Below are 21,805 nucleotides of genomic sequence, written 5' to 3' on the forward strand. Positions count from 1 at the left end.
TTATTGCCCCTTTGGTTTATGATTAAACAAATAAAAAATAAATAGTTAGAAAACAAGCCTATTGAGGTATATAAACTAAGAAAGATAATAGATAATTAACCACTCTGAATTTGGTGAATTTCAGAAAGGGGAAAGAAAGAAATTTAAAAGCAGAAGGCCGCTAAGAATGCAAAATGAATAGGCTCATTTGAGGATTTTGTATGGATGCAAAATATTAAAGAAAAATGTTTGTTGTTATTTGCCGAAATAATTAATAAGTGGGAAGTTGAACGAACAAAATAAAATAATAAAGTACGAAATAAAATATAATAAAGTAATAATAAAAAAATATAATTATTAATTAAATGAATAAGGAATGAAATTAAAAACGAATCTGACAAAATGTTCAAATCGCGATGATCATTTTATTGTTCGGCAAAGATTTTGTTAAGTAAAAGTTACTCAGAAAATGAGAAACGTTAGAGGAGGAAAAGAAGAACGATGACAGATTCGATCGCTCGTGTCGCTCCGAAAAGGGAAATTATCCAAAAAAAGAACGGGTTCAGAAGTTCAGATGCGGAGTTTGGGATGTCATGGATGAGAGAAAGTTATAAATTCTCATTCATCCAAACGGACAAAGAAACAAACAAACAAATAAATTCTCCTCCTCGAAACATCGCTACGGTCCTAGCGAAACATAGGCGCTTAAAAGAATGGCGCCAAAGCAGAGGAAGCGAGAAAAAAGAAAACCGGCGAGGTCTTATCGAACTAGCGGCCGTTTATGTTATCGAAAATCCTCGACTGGGCGAGCCTAACGGAAGTCGAAGGGAAAACGTGAGAGGGACCGAGAGAGAGAGACAAGGACGTCGGGTCGGGAGAGAGAGAGAGATAAGTAATCGCTCACTCCGTTCACTTGTCGTCGCTACTAGTAAGGAAATATGATTACTGGTAATAAAATACGGCCCATATGTAGCACAAATGAATTCAATTATCATCCGTTTATTCTTTATTTTTTTTTATTTAATTAGTAAAAACAAATCAATAGAAGGCTACAAAGGAGAACATGTCACAAAAACCTATTCAGCTTCTTCTCTGATTTGAAATTCAACTAATTTTATTGATTTTCTTAAGATTTGATTTAAAATTTACTAGATTTACAAATGTTAATTTTTATCACCGTCTTTTTTTTGAATGAACCTATATAATAATCCCATTTCTATTATTTATTGCTATTATTATTATTGATACAATTTTAATTTATTATTATTATTTAGGTTTATTTAAAAGCAACGCTGAATAAATTAAATTTATACAAATAATAAAAGCAATAATAATAATAACAATAATAATAAGGAATACATTTTAAATTACTGAATTGGTTGATTTGAAAAAAAAAAACAACGGTGAATTGAAAAAAAACAATATTTGTAAATGCAGCAAATTTCCTTAGAAAAAGAGTTAAATGGGACTTTATCAGATATTTCCTTTAAAAGGCTTTTATTGATTTGTTTTCAATAATTAAATTAAGAAATAATAAATAAACATGTTATAATTAACTTTGCGCTTTGTGCTACACATGGGGCATATTTTATTACGGATAATCATATTTTTGAGAGAAATGAGAATTTGAGAGTTTGTTTGTTTTTTTTCGTGTGTTTATAAGAAGCGCTGACGCAGTTCACTCGTCGTAAGAATAACTCAGATAAGAGGAAACAAAAAAAAACATTCACAGCAGCAGCCACACACATAGTCTCGGCAGACTGACACAAACACGAATGTGCACTCGCGTTTCGTTTGAAGAGCGCTCATGAGAAATGCATTGTTCCAGGGGAGGATTTTGTTACATTTCTAAACGATCTACCGCGCATAAACAATTTCCAAGAGGAATTCTTGTTAGGAAAATCCTTAGAGAACAAGTTGACAAAAAAAAAAGAAAGATTATATTTGATATCACAAAAGTCCACAAACATTACTTAATGCTCCGGATCCAAATCCACCTCGACATAGAATCCTTCTGCTCTGGAAATTCTTTCTTTCCCCAGTTTTTTTTTCGTATGCGCTAATCCTGACTGAAAAATCTTCGGTTTTTTTTTCTTTGGAAATGCGCAGAAGACAGAAACGGAATAAGAATTGAGTAAAGATAAGCATCAACGTAAATAACGTAAGTAGAAATAACCCAAGAAAAATTTATATTTGTTCGCAATTAGTTAGTATCACAGAGGAAATAAGGCTTATAGATTGTAAGTTAGGCTACTTTTGACCGATGCTATGTGATTCCGACTTATATTAATCATTATACTATATTATAATTATTTATTTGATTCCGATCCGATTTGACCGATTCTTTGACCGATGCTTGCCGTAACGAAGAAATTCACTCGTACGAGGATGTGGTGTGCTGGCGGATGACGCTTGGAAACCATCGGCAGCCTGCCCGGCCTTCTTAAGTCAGAAGAAACCACCGCCTTCGCTTCCTTGGTCAAATTATGAGGAAGTCGTCTGTTTTTCTTGTACATGTTCTCCTGAGGATGCTCCCAGACTCAAACTGGAGACTCCTCCAGATCGTAAAAGAAAGTTTTGGACGGAGGCGACTAAAGGAAGATCTGAGGACAATTGGCGTTGACAGTCGATTGAGTCGAGATGTAACGTATTCCGCCGCCTATGGAAAAGCGGCGGACGGGGATTCTCTGCGAAACTCCAGCTGAAGATCGAAGAGAATGGGCTCGGATGTGTTTGAGGACAACGCGCCCGGCGGTGATACGGATAGCCGCGTTAGCCAGTAACACCCGCCCGCCGATTAAGTGAAGTGAGGAGTCAAGTTTAGAAAGTTGAAGAAGCTAATGCAAATGTGCATCTAAATAAAAATGAATAAAAAATATTAAAAAAGTGCCCATGTTCGACTATCTTTGAATCTCGGCACGTTGGAATGTAGTTTTAGATTGATTTTCCTGAGCTGTAGCCAAGATTGGTATCGATCGTCTTTATTAAACAAAATAACGTTTCGACGTTATCGCCTTCGTCAAAGCATGGAAAAATCCAAGCCATTAGTGATTTATCCTCTCAAACGCCTCATCACTCTACAGAAAGCGTCCAAACGGGAAACTCAAACAGCAACACATTGGTTAGTGCTTACCTCACTACCTAGTCTTGGTAACGCAATAAAAAAATAAAAATAATAAAAATAATATTGATAAAAAAGTGAATACTCAGCTTTTTGCAGTCGTCATCGGAATCCCTGTTCGCTCCACCAAGAAATCAGAGCAAAAAAAAAGACAAAAAATGACAAATAAAAAATTTTCGACGCATCAGAACCCGAGTTCTCGATGCCCTTAGTGCGGTCTCGCACTCGCTACGTGTTCCACTTCTGCTCATATCTATGCTTACCAGGAATAAAGAATTGTAGCTGAAAGAGCGGCTATAAAATCCTGGGAGCTAATTGATTTTAGAAAAAGCAGCGTCGAGAAAAAAAAGTAGATGTTATTTATCCTCTTGAAAAGTTACCAACTGGATGTATAACAGTTTTTATTCCAAAAAACCTCTTGTAACAGACATTTAAATATTTTAAATACTTTAAATAGTAGCTTTTATCTAAGACATAACGAACAACAAGGGTTCTAGTAACGATAAGTAGTCCATAAGGAGGGAAAATAGTGGTAGCGGGCGGGGAGATTACATTTTCCTTTTAACGTCATGGATTTATGTTGGATTACATATAAATAGTAAAGCTTACGGCTAAGGGTTAGCTCAAATTATCCGATCAATTTCATTTTTATCACGATGTTCGATAATTAATTTAACAATTTAAAATAATTTTTCAATTCATTTATTATTAATTTAATTTAATTTGTTTATAATTTAATTTGATTTATTTATTTAATTTTTATAATTTTTTCAACTTCCAATGTTGATGACGGTGTTCGACGGTTAATTTAATATTAGTTGATTGAAGTCATCCATGAAATTTTAGATGGATTCATTTTTGAAAAATCCGAAAAAAGGTGGCTGGGATTTTTTGTATGGATTTCAACAAGCGAAAATTCCATGCGAAGGCATTTTTGAATGTGATGATTCTAAAATGCACTAAAAATTTTTCATGAATAAAGTGACGTGTGTGTGCTATTGAACAAGTAGATCAATGTTCTAATCCTGTCTCTTATTTTTCCCAAACTTATTGCGGTTGTGAAGCAACGAAGGTCGTTTAAATTTTGAGAAGGTACATAAATTAAGGGCTAGATTTCATGTTGAATGAACGAAATCATGAACGAATGAATGTTCAATTTAAATTTTACATCTTTTACATTTACATTTAATGTCCTAACAAACCAAGAGTACTATATTTCGAGTGAACTTTTTTTCTAAAAATAAATGTTTCTCTTTTAATTTTAATATTTTAATAAATTCGGATGTAGAGGAAAGTGTTGCTATTTGTCTGTTTATATAAATATTGCTTGTCAACTTATCCGCGTAGGATGTAGGTCTAAGTGCAAGTTTTCCAAACAAAAAAATTAGAAAATGTGAAAAAATCTTAGAGGTGGGAAGAATAACAAGATTTGCGAACATTTTTTCAAATAAAAATGTTCGTTTATAAAGAAATGAATAACGAAGGAAGAGAGGAAGTTGAGAAAACACAACACTACTCCAGAAAAAATCGGAGACCTTTTTTTTGTTACTTTATAACAACAGCCCATCGATGATAACAAATTTGGTAAATAGTAAAAAAAAAAAAAAAATTCAATAAAATAATAAAAAAATAATTTGAGAACAGCCGCAGCTGCACCAAAATTTTGTATATGCATATTTTTCTCTAAGGTTGTATTTATTTCTACCATTTTTTAAAAGAATTTATAAGGATAAGGTTTCATAAGGAATTTCTGGAATTTAAGGATATGTATCAACATCGTTTTGAGAGCTTTATCACGGTTGCATGAATAGGTAGGCCAACATTCCAACGTTAGGATTCTTCTATCCATGAAGTTCATTTAAGAATTGTAAGTTATTTGGGAAAACAAGGAAAACTCTAGAGAAAACCTAGAGAAATCCAGAATAAATATATGATGTAAACGATTATGTTAACTATTGCCTCTCTGCTTTTAGCCATAGAGTTAAGCGCTCCTATTTTTCTCGCAGCTGCGTCGAATCCTTGCCTTCCTGCCTACTTCACGAAAATGCCTCCATTTTGATTTTTGAACGTTCCCACGCTTTGAAAATTACTATGTTCCTCTGCTCTGTAATCATCATGAGAATATTGAATAATTTCCAACATAATTAATATTTTTTCTGAGAACCACTGATAATCTCCGTGAGAATCCAGGCTAGCTTAACTTAAAAATCCTGGATGCCCATCGCCGTCGTCCTCAAATCAAAATTTGCATACAGCAACGGAAATTTTCGAAGTTTTATATTTGGAATAATTTAACTAATAAATAAATATAAATAACAACGTCACCAATAAGGGCTTTTTCTCAAGAAAAGGAATTCAGCCGAGAAAAACCAACCAGAGAGAGGTTGTAAAACAATAGAGGGAGTTTTCAGGTTATTGTGTTCCGTGGTGTGAAGCTTTCTATAAAAATCCTCTTCCCATAAACTTCCCATAAAGTTACAATACAATAAAAATCAAATGATGAGAAATAAAATACAATACAATAAAAATAAATTCTTCTTTGTGAACACTGGGCCAAAAACGCTACAAAGTGTCCTCGAAGACCATAGGGTTTCGTGATTACGTCGTCATTTGTCCCATAAATTTACCAGGAACACTTTATTCCGTGAGCTAATTTATGTGAATGTGACGTAAATGTTAAAGTGTTTAACGTATGTATGTTAAGCACACTTACGATATCCTATTACATACTTGGATTCTACTCTTTCACTCCTCTAATTACGGGTATTTTACGTGACTACATTTCATTTGCTATTTGCCATTTACCAGTTGTTTATTGGCAATATCGGGGTGCCATTGGGTGAACCATTAAGGCTATTGACGTCTTCTGGAAGCTTTTCACAGCATAGCTCGCTTGAATTAGTTAGGATTTTCCATTCCACGACGGATACCATTCATGTGAGCATCGGACAGCAACTATACTTTTTTTACGTTTTGGAAAATTCTCAGAGATTCTCAGAGATACAAAAATGTTCATTTTCAAATAATTTTTTTTTTCTCTGCAGGCTGAATTAAATAAGAGAATGTTCAAAGAAACAAAAAAAGTAATTTATAGCAGTAATTAACATTTCTAAATTTTTCTTCTTTTTTAAGAGTTTTTCTTTTTTTTTCTTCTTTTTTCAAATTTTTTTCTTAAGTTCTAAGAAGCACATAAGTAGTTTATGGCAGCAAAAACAGAATCTCTTTAAAAAAAACAAAACAAATGTCCAGTTGGTTGTAAACAAAGCAAGTCATGTTTGTTTGCAGCTCGTAAGAAAAAAAACTAAAACAACATTCTTAAGAAAAATAAAATTAGAACTAAAAACCTTATCTAGCACCTCAACATTCACGCACACAGAACTTTTCTTCCAGCAAAAAAAAAAGCTGTGAAGAATAACTGTATAACACGATAAATTTCAGACATGATTGAGTCTGGAAGAAAATAATCGAGTAAAATAAACGAATTGTCTGGATATGCGAATATCCATCCCATATCCCAAAAATTTGAAATATTTAATAATTTCGAAAATCTTGTATCCTGGTGTTCCCTGAGCAAGAGATTCCGTCATGAACGATTTTTAAAGCCACACTTTATCTACCAATATTTTCATTTTTATCACTTAATGAATGCTAAAAGCTCCTTGTCCCCGACCTTTATCCAATATCTCGTTAATCCACACGGGAAACACTACTGATATCACCGATTACAGTAACTCTAGCAATATTTACACATGATCGTGAAGAGAAATGTTTTGTATCAAATATTAAATGTTCAATCTAAAGAGCAGCAGTAGCTGCTGTGGATCACTGGAAGGAGTCATTGGATTTGTTAGTGAAGCAAAGCTTGTTGTTAGATTATTTTATTTTTATTCTTATTTTTTATATTATATATTTTTTAGATATTTTTATAAGCATTCATAGTAGTCTGTAGTGTGCGTGACGATGATGTCCAGACTGATACTTCATCAGGACGAGAGGCTAAAAATTTAAAATAATTTAGATAAAACGCTCAGTGTTGTCAATTTTACCCAGTGGTCAATTGTGAGCAGGCACATCAGAACTAGTGAGGATTGTGAAAAATCCCATTCGTCCCTACGGAATCGATAAATTGCTGTTGGTGAGTAATTGTGTAGGCTAGTTAAACGTTCGTAAACCTCAAACGATTCTGAATCGAAGTGAACGCGGTGGAGGATTCCAAGCGGATTCTCTAACCCCAGGAACTTTATCCTTAACTTTAAGGGATTATAACATGGAAAATCAAAGCTCAATTTAAAAGAAAAGAGTTGATAGCAAAAAAAAGAGGTTTCTGGTGACTTTCAACCTAATATTAAAAAAGTAGTTGATTTCAGGAAATCTTCCGGTTTTTCATGACTTCCGCTGACTTTCGTTTCTAGAATTTCCAGAAAATTCGTTTTCATAGCACCTCTCCATAATTTAAAAAAACGCACGAAAAAACGAAAATAGAAAAAATTTGCTGCGGAATGACAAAAGTTCTATTAGGTCTTCGACCAGTACGTGCACGTACGTATTGGTGGATTTGGAACAAGCAGGGGAAATTCGTGTAGATCCCAATAAATATACGGTAGATCGTAACAGATCGCTGAGGGAATTTTTATTTCCATTAGCTATTCCATTTTCCGTACAATGGGACCTCATCCAACGCATCGCCTGTTGGCCTCGGTGGTGGTGGTGGAGCCACTGCCTAGAAATGAGATATTATAGAAATCGTAAAGAAATACATATATAAATAAATCAATACAAATATACAGAAATAATAGAAGTAAAAATATGAAAAAAACAAATTATAAAATATAAATATAAAATATTTAAAAACAAATATATAAAAAACAATATATATAGAAGTACATATTTTATAAAAAAAATATTTACAAATATACAGAAACAATAGAATTAAAAATATATAAAAATAAATTATAAAATATAAATATAAAATATTTAAAAATAAACATATAAAAAATAATATATATAAATATATATTTTGTAAAAAAAATTAAATAAATGTATACATATAGACAGAAATAATAGAAGTAAAAATACAAATAAATAAATTATAAAATATAAATATTAAACATATAAAAATAGATATATAAAAAATGATATATATATATATATATATAAACACATATATATTTTATTAAAAAATTATGAAAAATAAAAAAAATACACACGGACAACAAATTACCACTTTTGGTGGAGGAGGTGGTTGTTGTTGTTGTTGTTGTTGTTGATGATGACAACGATGAATCACTGGTGGTGTTTCATGTGAATGTGTACAGGTATGAGTATGTTGTTGTTCTTGAACCTGAAGTAGCAGTGAACGTTTCTATGGATGTGACGTTGGGAATAAATTCCAACGAACTTTTGCGTGGACAGAAACAACTCGGAAAAAGCGGGAATATTTTAGGTGATTTCCGGAAAGGAACGATCCCAAATCTCTTTTCTCCCCAGGGGATTTATATTTGAAAAAAGTTAGAGGGTGTCAAGCAAGCAGATGACCGAGCTGCCAGGCGAATTTGTCGTTCCCCTTCACCTCGTTCAATATTTATTTGATGTTGATTATGTCTATTGATGGGTACTGTATGTACTACTGATGGATACTGTAGGTGTTATTAATGGATACTGGTAGAAAATCACATTGATTCATACTGCAAAAGATTCGGAGAGAACAAATTAGAAATGCATAAATTTTTTAAAAAAAGTATCATGGATCAAAGAGCACACTTTAGACTCTATAATTAATTTGAAAATAGTAAAAAAGTTAGTTTAAATTTTACAATTTTAATATTTTATCAGTGCTAAAAAAAACGAGCAAAAATCGGCAAATACATATGCAACAACCTAATAGAATTTTCTGCGGTAAATTTTTCCACAAAGCTTCTGGAAACCACCCAGCTCTGCTGTTAGGACAAAACAAAGCGGTATTTTTCTCCTTTAACAAGGAGTGTGCCGGCATCAGGACCATGTTCCAGGGCTACCTTGCAGGGCGGCGCGGCTGCGTCGCGGCGCCCCTATCTTGGCCTGGAGCATGCAGTTGTCGCATGGGTAGATGAGGGCTCTACCTATATTCTTCAAGTGTGGTGTTAGCAGAGGGATGATAAAGAAGTTTATTATTATTATTATTATTATTATTATTATTATTATTATTATTATTATTATTATTATTATTATTATTATTATTGATATTATTATTACTACCCATTAAGTATCCACAGAATGATCTCCACTAAATACTATGTGCGCTTACTATCGTTTTTGTTTCGTTTTCGCTACGTTTCGCTAATAATAATAATAAAAATAATAATAAACTTTTTTTATCATCCCTTTGCTAACACCACACTTGAAGAGGATAGGTAGAGCTCTCATCTACATATGCGATAACTGCGCGCTCCAGGCTACCTCGCAGGGCGCCGCGACGCAGCCGCGCCGTCCTGCGAGGTATCCCCGGAACATGGTCCAGATACCGGCGCTCTTAAACAGTGGCATAAAAAACCCACAGGAGGTGGTGGTGGTGCCATTGGCGGTGGCGGCGGTGGTGGATGTGCCTGGCAAACAGGCTTTTGCTCTTGCTCGTGCGAATGTATCTCGCAAACTGCTTGTTTCGGTCTCGAATGGATCTCGCAAGCTCCATCCATAGTGTTGTTGTTAAATAAACACCTGAATCCACTAAAATACCGTAGACTGAACATTCCTTTTCATCTTCCTGATCTGGTAGTTCCACATAGATCAGAACAAGAAAAAAGTAGAAAAGTTCTCTATCGTTAACGATCAAATCCACACTTACCAATAATAATTTACTGTTTACCAGTAGGGAACCTGTACCGTGTAACAATTACGGTACGTAAGAGACCACACTCTGTGCGGACAGTATTAATTAATGAACAACAACCCCACCTTAGGAGAAGAAGGATTGCAATCTATATGATAAACATAAACACTTTTGTAGATTTTTTAGCATTGTGATCAGGCGGCGAAGCTAAGTGGTCAGCTACGTAAGACACGGTAGATGGTCCTATTTTGCTTCTGGGCACTTATCTATAACTTTTCATTGAAATCAGCGGATCTATGATCTCGCACATTTGATTTTCGGCCGCATTTTTCCGTATTCAATATTCTTGTTAGGAAATCCACTATTCTCAATTCTTTGCCCCGTTTAAAGGCGTCACGCCACAAATCTGGGATGGTACGGGTTTTAGGCGATTAGTACCTATAGGGGGTCGCAGAAGATATGGGGAAGATGGTGATTCGCCCCGCCCCCACGGGCAGTTTGTGGAAAACCCATTTGGAAGAAGGTTATTCCCTTCATCTCACCCCGTGTTGCGCCCCGTCTCCGCCTGCGATTCGTCCGAATGAGTCGTCGACGAATCGCTGGAGGGGGCGGGGCGCAGTGGTTGCGCATTCCAACAGAAGACGTCGTAAGAGACCGCATTCCGGGGTCGTCCGTTTACACGGATACAGGAAGAGATAAACCTAATCACCCTCTTCCCCACAATCTATGACCCCGTGTAGGCACTACCCGCCTGAGACTCGTACCATCCTAAATTTGTGAGGTGATCCATTTAGGTGGTGTAGAATTATTTTTTGTGTCTTTTGGGTTTTTTTGTTTTTTTTGTCTCTTTATAATCCAAATATTATATTATAAGCATTACTTGAACTAAAATTGATTAGATCAATCAGTATTTTTTGCGTTACAGGTTATAGTGGCGGAATAAAGCTAAAGAAGATTTCCCGAACACTTGCAGTTCCACTTATGCAGTGCATTGATCAATCAAACTTTTCAACATTACTGTAGGGAGAGTTGGTCGTGGATCATTCAGACCGTCCTCGTACAGCCGCTCCGAGAGGGAACATCGAAAACGATCCGAAAACGGATTCGAAGAATCCCGCAGAAAAAGATAGCCAAAGAAATTGGAATTGTGGAACAATCACTTCGAAATATCGTCTATGAGAGGCTAAACATCAGCAGCTACAAGATTTACGAGTTTCCAGGAATGATGGGAGCCAACGGAAAAGAAAGTTTTCCAATTTCGATCCCGACTACCTGAGGCGCACCGTAGATGCCTTCCGGCGCCGTCCCCCCCCTGTGTATCAAAGAAAAAAGAGACCGAATCGAAAGTGAATGATGGAATTATCAACTGTTACTTAGTTCTTAATCTTACTCAATGAAATTTATTGTAATAATTGTATCTAGGGCGTTGTAGTAGAGATTGATTTTACTATCAATACTTTCTTCGTTACCTCAAGAACGAGGTCGGGGTTATAGGCATCACTCCACGAATATGAAGTGGTACGGCTTTCAGGTGGCGAGTTCCCATACGGAGTCGTAGATTTTGGAAAGGTGATTCCGTCCATTTCTTCCTAATTCCCGTAAAAAACGACTCGGATGATACGGCTTCGAGCCTCACGGCGCGCTATTTTCTACGACGAGTTCGATTAGAGCGCACCAGCCTTTGTGCACGCGCAGCATCTTCAGCAGCATCTAAGCCGTTTTTTAGGCAATTAGAAAGAAGTGGACGGAATCACCCTCCTCTCCATAATCTACGAAGAGAAATAAAATAAAATAAAAATGAAAAATAAAAAAAAATACCCCGTATAGGAACTCTCCAACTGAAATCCGCTCCACCACAGATTCGTGGAGGTGATGCCTTTAAGCGATGATCCAGTGATCGTCCATCGTAAACTTGTCGGAAGCAAACAGGAGATGCATTACGGCTTTTTTTTTTAGTTTTTGAAACGATCTGGAATTTTTGCAATTTTCTTTGCTCTTTTTCCTTGCATAAACTCATGTGATTTCTTTTACTGTTAATTTCATCGGATAAACGATGTTTGTTCTTATAGTTGTATTTTTTCATGGAATTTGTTAGAGATGGCTTGCTCTTAAAATGTGATCATTGATAAATTCATTGGGACCCTTAAAGACTTCAGTGGCGTGTTGGCTGTGATTCCGCTCCCGTAACTCTGCCATTTCCTCTACTTCGCAGATTTCTTGGCCCAAGTTGAGAGGTCATGTTCCGGTAGCTTAGGATAACATTATCACCAACACTTGTAACTGAATTTTACTTTTAAAATCTTAAAAAATAAATTTTAAATTTTTGAACTAAAGAATAAATTTTTAAGTTTTAAAAATAATAATTAAGTAATTAACGCTTGTCAACGATCACACGTTGAATGTTTCCCGTCATGACCATGAATTTGTAGGACACTTGTGATTGATAAGAGTTTCTAGCTCACATAATAACATAGTAAATAGATAGGTAAGAGGGATACAGAGAAAAAAAAACAGGTTCTATAAATTCAAAGATTTCTTGTTGAACTCATTTTAAACAAGTAAAACAGTGATCATTATGATGGGCCAATTCTTTGAATTTTCATTTTAACGGCTCCATTAGATTGTCTCTCACAGGTATATCGTCTGTTGCCGAATTCGCGTGTACCGTCGACGGGAACCTGAAAGGGAAATGAGTTGACAATGAAATAACTATAAAATAACTAAACTTATAAAAATTAATTCAATTCGAATTTTTTTATTAATTTTTTTCAAAATAATAAATTATAAATTCAAATCTCTTTAAATCGTCGGTTTTATGTAAATATTTTAAAAAATAAAATTTTAAATAAAATTTAATAATGTTATTACTTTAAAGTTGATCATCTATGGAATGAAGCTTACGTAGAAATAATTTAAGCTGATCCGCTTTAAAGCTGCTCTAACGGTCTGGTTTTAAATCTGGATTCTACTGTAAATCCGTATGTTGTTTCAGTTTCACTTTCTAGAAAATGTTTTGGAAAAAACCTTCAACCTTTCGGAAAAGGATAGTTTGAATTTGCATTCACAAAGGAGCATGTACGGATGAAAAAGATTCCGCTTTAGCTTATTTTTTCCATTTCCTGGTCATAATTTTTTCTCGGAAAGAACGAACTCGGGGTGCAACTCCTTTTCTGAACGACATTCAGTCGCTATGCTTCCATGTTCACCTTGATCCATCATGGGACCTTGTTTTCTTCCATATGAACCCGTTTATCTCCCTCACTGTCCCTCTATTTTTTCTTGATTTTTTTTTCGGGGAAAAACATAGAGTTTTTTTATTGTTGCTAAATTTCTACATTCTCTTTCATTCCATTTGTGGAAATCCTGAAGAGTTTGTTTCCTAGTTTTTTTTTTTGAGGTAAAACAAAAATTTCTCAACACTTCTTTTTCGCTGCACATTCATGGTGTCCCGTTCTGTTTTTAATTTTGGTCTCACTTTTTTCCTTTCATGGAAATGATCCTCCTTTTCTGCTTGATTCTCTCTTTTTGTTTACTACTCAAAAACAGCCAAAGGCATATTAAATGGTGATTCGACAAAAAATCGATCTCCATTTTAAATGGTAATCAAATAATGTTTTAGTATTCCCTCAGATCCGTAGAGAAATCATGCAGATAAACGTTCTAATTTCTAGATGATCTAGAAAAATACAATTAAAAAAATTAACTGGCGTTTTTCAGAAAGAAATTCCATCACCTCCTGATAAAATTTCGTCAAGCAAAAAACAATTTCTATCTTCCATCCTGACATTGTATCGTCTTCAGCGCTTGTGCATTTTTTGATGAACGACCCGTCAATCTAGGCGTAAATTTTGAGGAAAATCATTCTCCTCAATAAAAAAAAATCCACTAATTACTAATTGCACAATATTTATACTCACCCACATATCTTCATTACTGTATATTCTCCCTCTATCCTCACAGTCACAACGACATAAAGCCGTGATCGAAAGGATAAAGATGAGTGCACGCATCCTCTGGTGTAGATAATATTTGATTTCTCCAGATTATATCCAGTGAACTATTTGGATAGAAAGAGGAAAAGACTAGAAAAAAAACCACAAGAAAAGAATTATCTATTCGCTGAAATTGAAGTGTAGCGAAAAAAAGTGCGCATGAACTCGAATATCGTTCCAGAAATGTCCGTGAAAATGTGCAACACGGCACAGTAACAATGGTAACAACTGAACAACTTAGGAAAATTTGCCGCTATTAACCCTGCTGAATAGAAAACAATTATTTTCTGAGCTAAAAATAGACATCATTTCAAAATCAGCCCGAATACTCTTCTGCGGAAGAACCCGAAGTACGTAACGGCAGCGCAGCGCCTGAATTCCCGATGTTACCTTTTATAGTCGGGTCAGAACGACCTCAAGCACGGATAGTTGCGTAAGAGCGGCTGCGCTCAATGCGGTGCGAAGGAGCGCAGCGGTTACGGTCAAGGTACGATCTTTTCCAGCACCATTCTTCACTTCAGTTCGCAATGGTCCCACCTCGACTCCAACCGCTGCGCTCCTCCGCGTCGCATCGACCGCAGTCGCTTACGCAACAATCCACGCTTCATGTTGTTTTGATCCAACTATACCTAGCAGTAAATAAGGTTTTAGACGTAGTGCACAAGCATTACAGAGCGGAATGTCATTAGCTCCTGAAATTTAGGAACTGAGCCAATCAGAAACTCATCAGTTGATCATTCTATCAGACGATACAACTCATTGTACCATTTAAAAGCGATGAAATGAAAGCATTTAAAGAAGATTAGTGGTGAAATTACGTTCCTCCAATGTATCAGCCTGCTGCTCTCGTCTTGTCTAATTTCTGGATTCATAAGCGCTATTTAAGGTTTTAGCTAAAACATTTGAAAATAATATTCCTTTTTCCGAACTCTAGGTTTCTCTAGGAAAGAAATGAGGATGTGGTGCTGATGGATGGAGAAAGAAGGAGAGAAGGAAGACACAGAGAGGAAAAGAAAACCCTGTGCCCTTACGGGTTTTGTACTAGGCAAAAACTGTTTCATCTTCCTCTTTCGGGATATCATTATCCTGCAATCTTAGAATTTCGCTGTTCTCAACGTGGAAAAAGAAGCCAGAAAAAGGATGGGGAGAAATCGGAAGGAAATGATTCGCTTTCCATCGAAGTTCAATCTAAGAAAAGGCCACAGGTAACTAGTATAAGATCAAATATCTCCGATACAAAATCCTTTAACGAACGAATCAAAGCCGCAACGAAACGCCAAGTAGAAATAGCTACGACTTAATGCGTTAACGCCGTATGACAGACGTTTTCATTGTGTTCTTCTCCCTTTTTTTATTTTGCTGGAAACAACAAAAGCGATAGAAATTATGTGTTATACAAATTCTGCACATATAATGAACAATGGTGAATAAATATTTTGTTTTGGAAATAACATAGCGGGGGCATAGAAAGGGCAAGCGACTATCTATATTTGTTCTCTTCTGATGAAATGGATGAAAAATGAAAAAAAAAGAAAAAGGAGGATGAAAATTGTTTTGTACCTGCTGCTCATTTGTTTGGAAGAAAAACAGATCGTGAGATTATACGAGATGACGATTTACCATAGACGAATTCAAATAACTCCATCATTAAAGGCATCACCCCACGAATCTGAGGTGGTACGGATTTCGGGTGGAGTGTTCTTATAAGGGAGAGTAGATTATAGAGAAGAGGGTGATTCCATCCATTTCTTTCCGTAAATTTCCGTAAAAAAACGGCCCGGAAGATACGGCGCCGTACAAGGCTGGCGCGCTCCAGTCGGACTCGCTGTGGAAAATAGTGCGCTAGAACGTCTGAAGCCGTATCTTTCGGACCGTTTTTTTTAGGACAATTCGGAAGAAATGAACGGAATCACCCCTCTCTGCATAGTCTCCCATCCCGTATACGAATACTTCACCTGGAATCCGTACCACTTCAGATTCCTGGAGTAATACCTTTAAACGTAATCTCTAGCACCTGATGAATGTTCCTCTTGAAGCCCACATCATTGTTCATCTTGATCTTACCTTACCCTACTGGTTTTTTCGGATCGTTAGAACGTGCACCAGTAATTTCTTCATCTTTCCAGATTCAGCTGAAGATCGATGCTTCCACATGTTTCGTCGAATTCGGTCAGCATTCGCTCCTCTTGGTTGATGCTGGATGTTATCAGAACGATGTCATCAGCGACGCGACAGACACTGTATCTCCTGAGCACCAACTTTTACTCCGTTTGTCACCTCACATTCCAATTTTTGCATTTTTTTAGTCGATTCGCCAATAAATAGTGATTCGGTGTGATTCTGTCAACATCTGTCAGACCGTTCTCTTCAAATCGGGGAAAATGTTCACAAAAATGGATAAAAATCCAGATGTTATACAGTCTGCTTGAAAAGGGTCAACGCACTCCTCACCCTATTTCAGAATTTCGTTTGAGGTTTACGAACTCATGTCTGGCCAGCCACTACGATAGGATAATCTATAATTTGATCATCATTTTTGCCACTTCATTCCTACTGATTGATCGATCGATGAGTGGTGGCTCGTCACCGATGTCAAAATCCTCCATTTCGGAGCGCGAAGACCAAAGGGGTTTGGTGCCCTCCTATCGTGCCCAACCACTTCCCGGATCGTTTAGTAAATTTTTCAATTTTCCATATTACTTTTTTTTCTGTGTCCTAATCCTACCTTTCTAAATGTTTGTTATGTTGTTCTTTGTTTTTTTTTTCCTGAGTATCCCATACCTCATTCAATGACCCCCCCCCCTCCCTTCTTCACACACAGCAAAAATTCCATGAACTGCTTTAAGATCCTTATGACCTTTATTATTTCCGAAAAGCAACAGTTTCGAAAGTGCTCTATTTTACCCAGTTAAAACTTTATTTTAATCATTTAAAAAATAAGCGAATAAAATCAACAGATTTAAAAATCACAACATCACTGTCATTATCTTAGAGCGAAAAATTCTCTACTAAGATAAAATTAGGAAATTTTGTCCACATTTTAATTTTTATGTGCATTTTTAGGTATTTTAGGTATTTTTAGGTGAGAAAAGTCACGGACTTAATCCTGTACCCAATAACAATGATCAATAGATCAGTAGATCATCAAATGGATGTTTATTCATTTTTTGCCATTCTTTCCCTGTTTTATGCCAGAATTCAACAAAACACCTCAAAGTAATATAAATTACAGAAAATTACGTACTTGTGACTGTATCGGGTGCATTTTCCCCAATTTCCCCGTTTTCCCTGTGGACATCTTTTCTGCTGAATGCAGAATTGGATATATTCCACAACACTTTTATAAAGTTTAGAAAAGTTATTATTTATATCTATGTTTATTTATAAGGTTTAGTTTCCCTACGAGTACGGATGTAGCAGTTACTGTAAAAAAAATCTTATTAGAAAAAAGATCTACCATGGGTGGCCAGTTTCATCCATATGATCTACCTTTGATCAATGTGAGAGCGGACGAAACGAGCGGAACAGGCGTGGAACAATTCTTGCCTTCATTCTATTTGAATGCATTGCATGTATTTCAGCGTTTGTAAATAAAACATTATTTACTAGTGCAATTTTTTTGTTTACCATTCATTCGTGGATGTTTTATGTCTAATATTTTGTTTCGCGTGATGTTATTTACAAAAATCGCATGGTTTCCAGAGTTTCGTTTTCTTTATCATAGTTTGTGAAGAAATCGCTATAGCAATGTTATTGATTATTTGTTATTTTCTTATTAATTGCTGATTTGTTTAGTAAACAAAAACAAAATGCAAGAATCCCAGGGTTTTTACATAGAGTTCCGTTTTCTTTATCTTAGTTTGTGAGAAAATCGCCATGGCAATATTATTGATTATTTGTTATTTTGTTATTGATTACTGATTTGTTTAGTCAACAAAAACAATACATCTAGTAGAAAATGTGCGCGACCATAACTCTCCGGTTACCGAGGTAAGAGATCAATTCATAATTAGGATTGTTTTGGGTAAGAACACTTTTCGATTTATTTCTTCTGCTATTCTATTTACGGTTAGAATTTACTTACTACTTTGTTTACTTTATTTACTTTAGGATTAGGATTTACTGTTCAAAGTATATAAATTTGTAAACATTGCCAGGGTATCCGAAGTAGGCTAACTATTGAATAAGACTAGAAAATAAAAGAGGAAATTGTGGATGGAGAAAATCTATAACATTGATCTAAAAATTTACAAAAAATTAAATCAACAAAAAAAAACAAAAACATTTCCTTGTAAGGAAAGAAATGCCTTTTTAAATAACATGCTAAACGAAACAAATAAAAATTAAATCAACGAAAAAAAACCATAAACATTTGTTTCATTTCATTGTAAAGAAAGAAATGCTCTTTTAAATAAAATGTTACAGTGCTAGTGCTTAATTTTTTTTTCGCTCGAGTTTATATTTTAAAAAAATGACATTATTTATTCGTCAAACTACTATTATACCTATACTTTATATTTTATTTGCACTTTATTTTAGATTATATTTATTTTACATTGTTTATATTTTATACTTTATATTTCCTATTTTATATTTAGACTATTTTTAGTCTTTTGACCCTTCTTATCGCAATTTATTGTAAGAGTTTATTTTTTTTCCTTGGTATTTCTGTTGAAACGTAAATTACGTGAATTTTACGCGAAAAATTACATTATCTCCGATATATTTAGCTTATGACATCAGTAGTAATTTAATATCGTGCGGTTACTGCTATTTCAAGCTTTCCCTCGTCGTCAGTAAGGATCGAGTAAAGCGTCTTACGTCGTCACACGCGACCATAATAAAATCCTCGAAAATATTTAAAAATTTACCCAAAGATATGTGTACACCACGGTGGATTCATCTGTGAAAAATTTATGATGTTTTTTTTTTCGAATGACATGAACGACGTGAATTTTGATCACAGATTCCCCAATCATAATGCTTGCCTGTTTTTTTTTCTTTTGGATTTATAATTTGGTTTGTTTTCGAGAAGTGAACAACGGAACCACGGAACTGCACGTGACGTATGTGTTTTGTTTACTTTGTCTGTTTGTTTACGTTAGGTCTATTTGAAAATGATCGCATTTTTATCGTTTTAAGAGTATTCGATGGTAGAGTTCATTTGAACTATTCATTCAAGGTATACCTGAACAGCCGCGACGCACACCGCTATGAGTAGTGCTCTGCTTCTCTGGTGCATCTCACTTTCTCCAGTGGACTCTCCTCGTTGCGGCACGACTGAGATATGATAAAAAAAGGACTTTTTTCTGAGAGAAAAAAGTTCTGGTACAAAACATAACTATTTACTCATAGTTTAAAGTTAAAGTTTCTGGCGTTAATCAATCCGCTTGGGATGCGCCCCCACGTTCACTTCAATTCAGAATCGTTTGAGGTTTACGAACGTGTATCTGGCCTATGAAATGACTTGAGGGGGCTAGCCGATATGTCAAATCAGTGCTTTTATCCTCCCAGACAAGTCTGGTACCAATTTATCGACCCCGGAGGGATGAAAGGCTTGGTGAGCACTAGGGCGGATTCGAACCTCCGATCGATTGTGCAGGAAGCGGAACCTCTAACCGCTACACTACACCCGCCCCTTTACTCATAGTACTCGAGATATTTTACTTTTCCTGGAAATCAGTTTTTTTTTCATTATCCTCGATGACAGGAGAAATCTTATTTTGTTCCCGCACTAATAGTATTAAAGGCATCACCCCACAAAACTGGGGTGGTACGGATTTTTGGTGGGGAGTGCCTATACGGGATCGTGGATTAAGGAGAGGGGGTGCCTCCGTTCATCTCTCTCTAATTGCCCTAAAAAAACGGCCAGGAAGATGCGGCTTGAGCGTTCCGGCGCGCTACTTTCTACAACGAGTTGGATTGGAGCGCGCCAGCCTTGTGCACACGGCGAATCTTCCTTGCCGTTTTTTACGGCAAATAGGAGGAAATGGACGGAATCACCCACTTCTCCATGTAGATAGCGTATTTATTTGCCCCTGAACTATGAAATGAACACTTTTTCCGCTGTGAATACGGAGCAGCCTTTTTTGGTGAGCCAACAGCAAAATTTTTGACTAGCAATCCTGACTAAGATATCCACGATGAAAATAGTGGTAATAGATGAAATACTGTTGGAAAACTTTCTCTACGGGTGAAAAAAGTGATGATTCAGAAATTTGTAGCAACGGCACCACTATATGTCGAGTACTCTCATGTATGCGTGTTTTTTTAATTTTTTTAAACGTATATTTTGTGGCAATGACAACCGTTGGTCCTGCAGGGATTCCTTCCTGGCGCCAGCAGTCACAGTTTCTTGCATTCTTTATTTATTTTTTATTATTCTATCAGTAATATCACTTTTGGTAGAAGCGTTCTACTTTTTTTCATCTGAAAGAAGTAGTCGCTTTTAATTCGTGAATTCGTCAGGGAAATGAGGTTTACTTAGAGATTTTTCGTAGAGGATTGTGAATCTCTGAATGTCGCAAAATAAAAATTTCTACAAATTGGTGCAATTTAACATGCGAGGACATTTGTTTTATTGAGGTAAAAGTAAGGGATAAATACGTACAGGGCGTTAATAGGGCCTATAAGGATTTGCCTACGCGTGTTCGAGTTCCTCTGAAAAACGTTTAAGGTTTATGAACGGCGTGCTGCATTACAACGACTTACGGTTTCAATTTATCGGGATTAAGGGCGCTGGTTGGCATCGGACCGTTTTCGAACCAACAATCGATCGATCGTGCGGCCGAAGCGAAGATTCTTACCAACTGCGCCATATCGATCCTATTATACAATTCTTGTGGTTCAAATATGAAATAACAAAAAAAATAACCGGCGTACATATTGCTAACAAGCAAAATAACTGTCTATAAACAAAACAAATAGCAAATTTTAAACAAACACTCTTTCCTCCTGACACTTCAATAACAATTTTTTATTTAAATATGAAATAATAAAAATTGTTATCGCGGTGTTAGGAAGAAATGGATATTTCCTTTACCAGTAATATGTGGGTTCCCTATTTTTCATTATTTCATACTTGAACCACCACGAGTTGTATATATGGAGTGAGCCGAGTTTTGTTTTGCACAGCAGGCAGAATTAAATCGTAGAGTGAAGTAAGCAAGAAGAGAGGGAAAAAAAACGGCATTTGTCATCTTCACGTCGAAAGTCCGCCGGCGGACTAATCCAGAAGTTCTCCTCTCCCACTTCTGGCGATCCCAAGTTGTACTACTTTTAGCTACGTACACTACACTCGTTTCTTTCTCTCTGAAGAATCACTTTTTCAATTTTTTCGATTTTCAAAAATCGAAATTCTCCTATCGATGACTCTTGGACAGCTTGATTTGGAAATCCTCCTTCTTTGTTGCTTTTTCTTTCTAATAATATGATAAAAATAAATAATATAAAATAATAATAAAAGAATGATAAAATAATAATATAATATAACATAATATAATATAATATAATAATAGAACAATATAAATCTAATAATTCGTAAGTATTCAATAAATAATTGGACAATTAATCAACAACTAATAATAATAATGAAATAATAATTGATTAGTAATAACTGATTAATAATAATTAAATAAATAATTTATTTCGTCGATCTAAGTCTGAGTTTCATGGCGATCTGATAAAATCGCCATGAAAATCTACTAAGTAACCAACTAATCTCAGGAATTATTCTTCGACTTGAATTAATTTCATATGCGTAAATTCAGGAGAAAAATCCTACTTGCGGCCTTTAATGTACTAGTTCTAGTGCTTGATATATATATATATATTTACATATCCAAAATCCTATTTGTCGGACGATTCTGACAGCCATCAAGCAAAAAAAAAGATCGGAGACGTTTATTT

The 21,805-nt window shown here is 35.5% G+C and overlaps 1 protein-coding gene across 3 annotated transcripts; it reads right to left on the minus strand.

The window, feature by feature from the left end:
• Positions 1-7,739: 7,739 nt before the first annotated feature.
• On the minus strand, positions 7,740-13,915 carry RB195_020850 (uncharacterized protein; the record flags this gene model as incomplete). 3 transcript variants are annotated; one of them, XM_064189358.1, is made up of 7 exons in its annotated part: positions 7,740-7,820; positions 8,322-8,441; positions 9,634-9,793; positions 9,921-9,933; positions 12,538-12,583; positions 13,639-13,740; positions 13,823-13,915. In XM_064189358.1, the coding sequence occupies 7 exons, from the start codon at positions 13,913-13,915 to the stop codon at positions 7,740-7,742; spliced, it is 615 nt and encodes a 204-aa protein (XP_064045237.1). The 3 variants fall into 3 exon arrangements, with proteins under 3 accessions (XP_064045237.1, XP_064045238.1, XP_064045239.1); XM_064189356.1 differs by lacking the exons at positions 9,921-9,933; positions 12,538-12,583; positions 13,639-13,740; positions 13,823-13,915 and having other exon boundaries at positions 9,634-9,771; XM_064189357.1 differs by lacking the exons at positions 7,740-7,820; positions 8,322-8,441; positions 9,634-9,793; positions 9,921-9,933 and having other exon boundaries at positions 12,479-12,583.
• Positions 13,916-21,805: the final 7,890 nt, after the last annotated feature.

Source organism: Necator americanus, chromosome II, assembly GCF_031761385.1.
Source record: "Necator americanus strain Aroian chromosome II, whole genome shotgun sequence".
Lineage (NCBI taxonomy): Eukaryota > Metazoa > Nematoda > Chromadorea > Rhabditida > Ancylostomatidae > Necator > Necator americanus.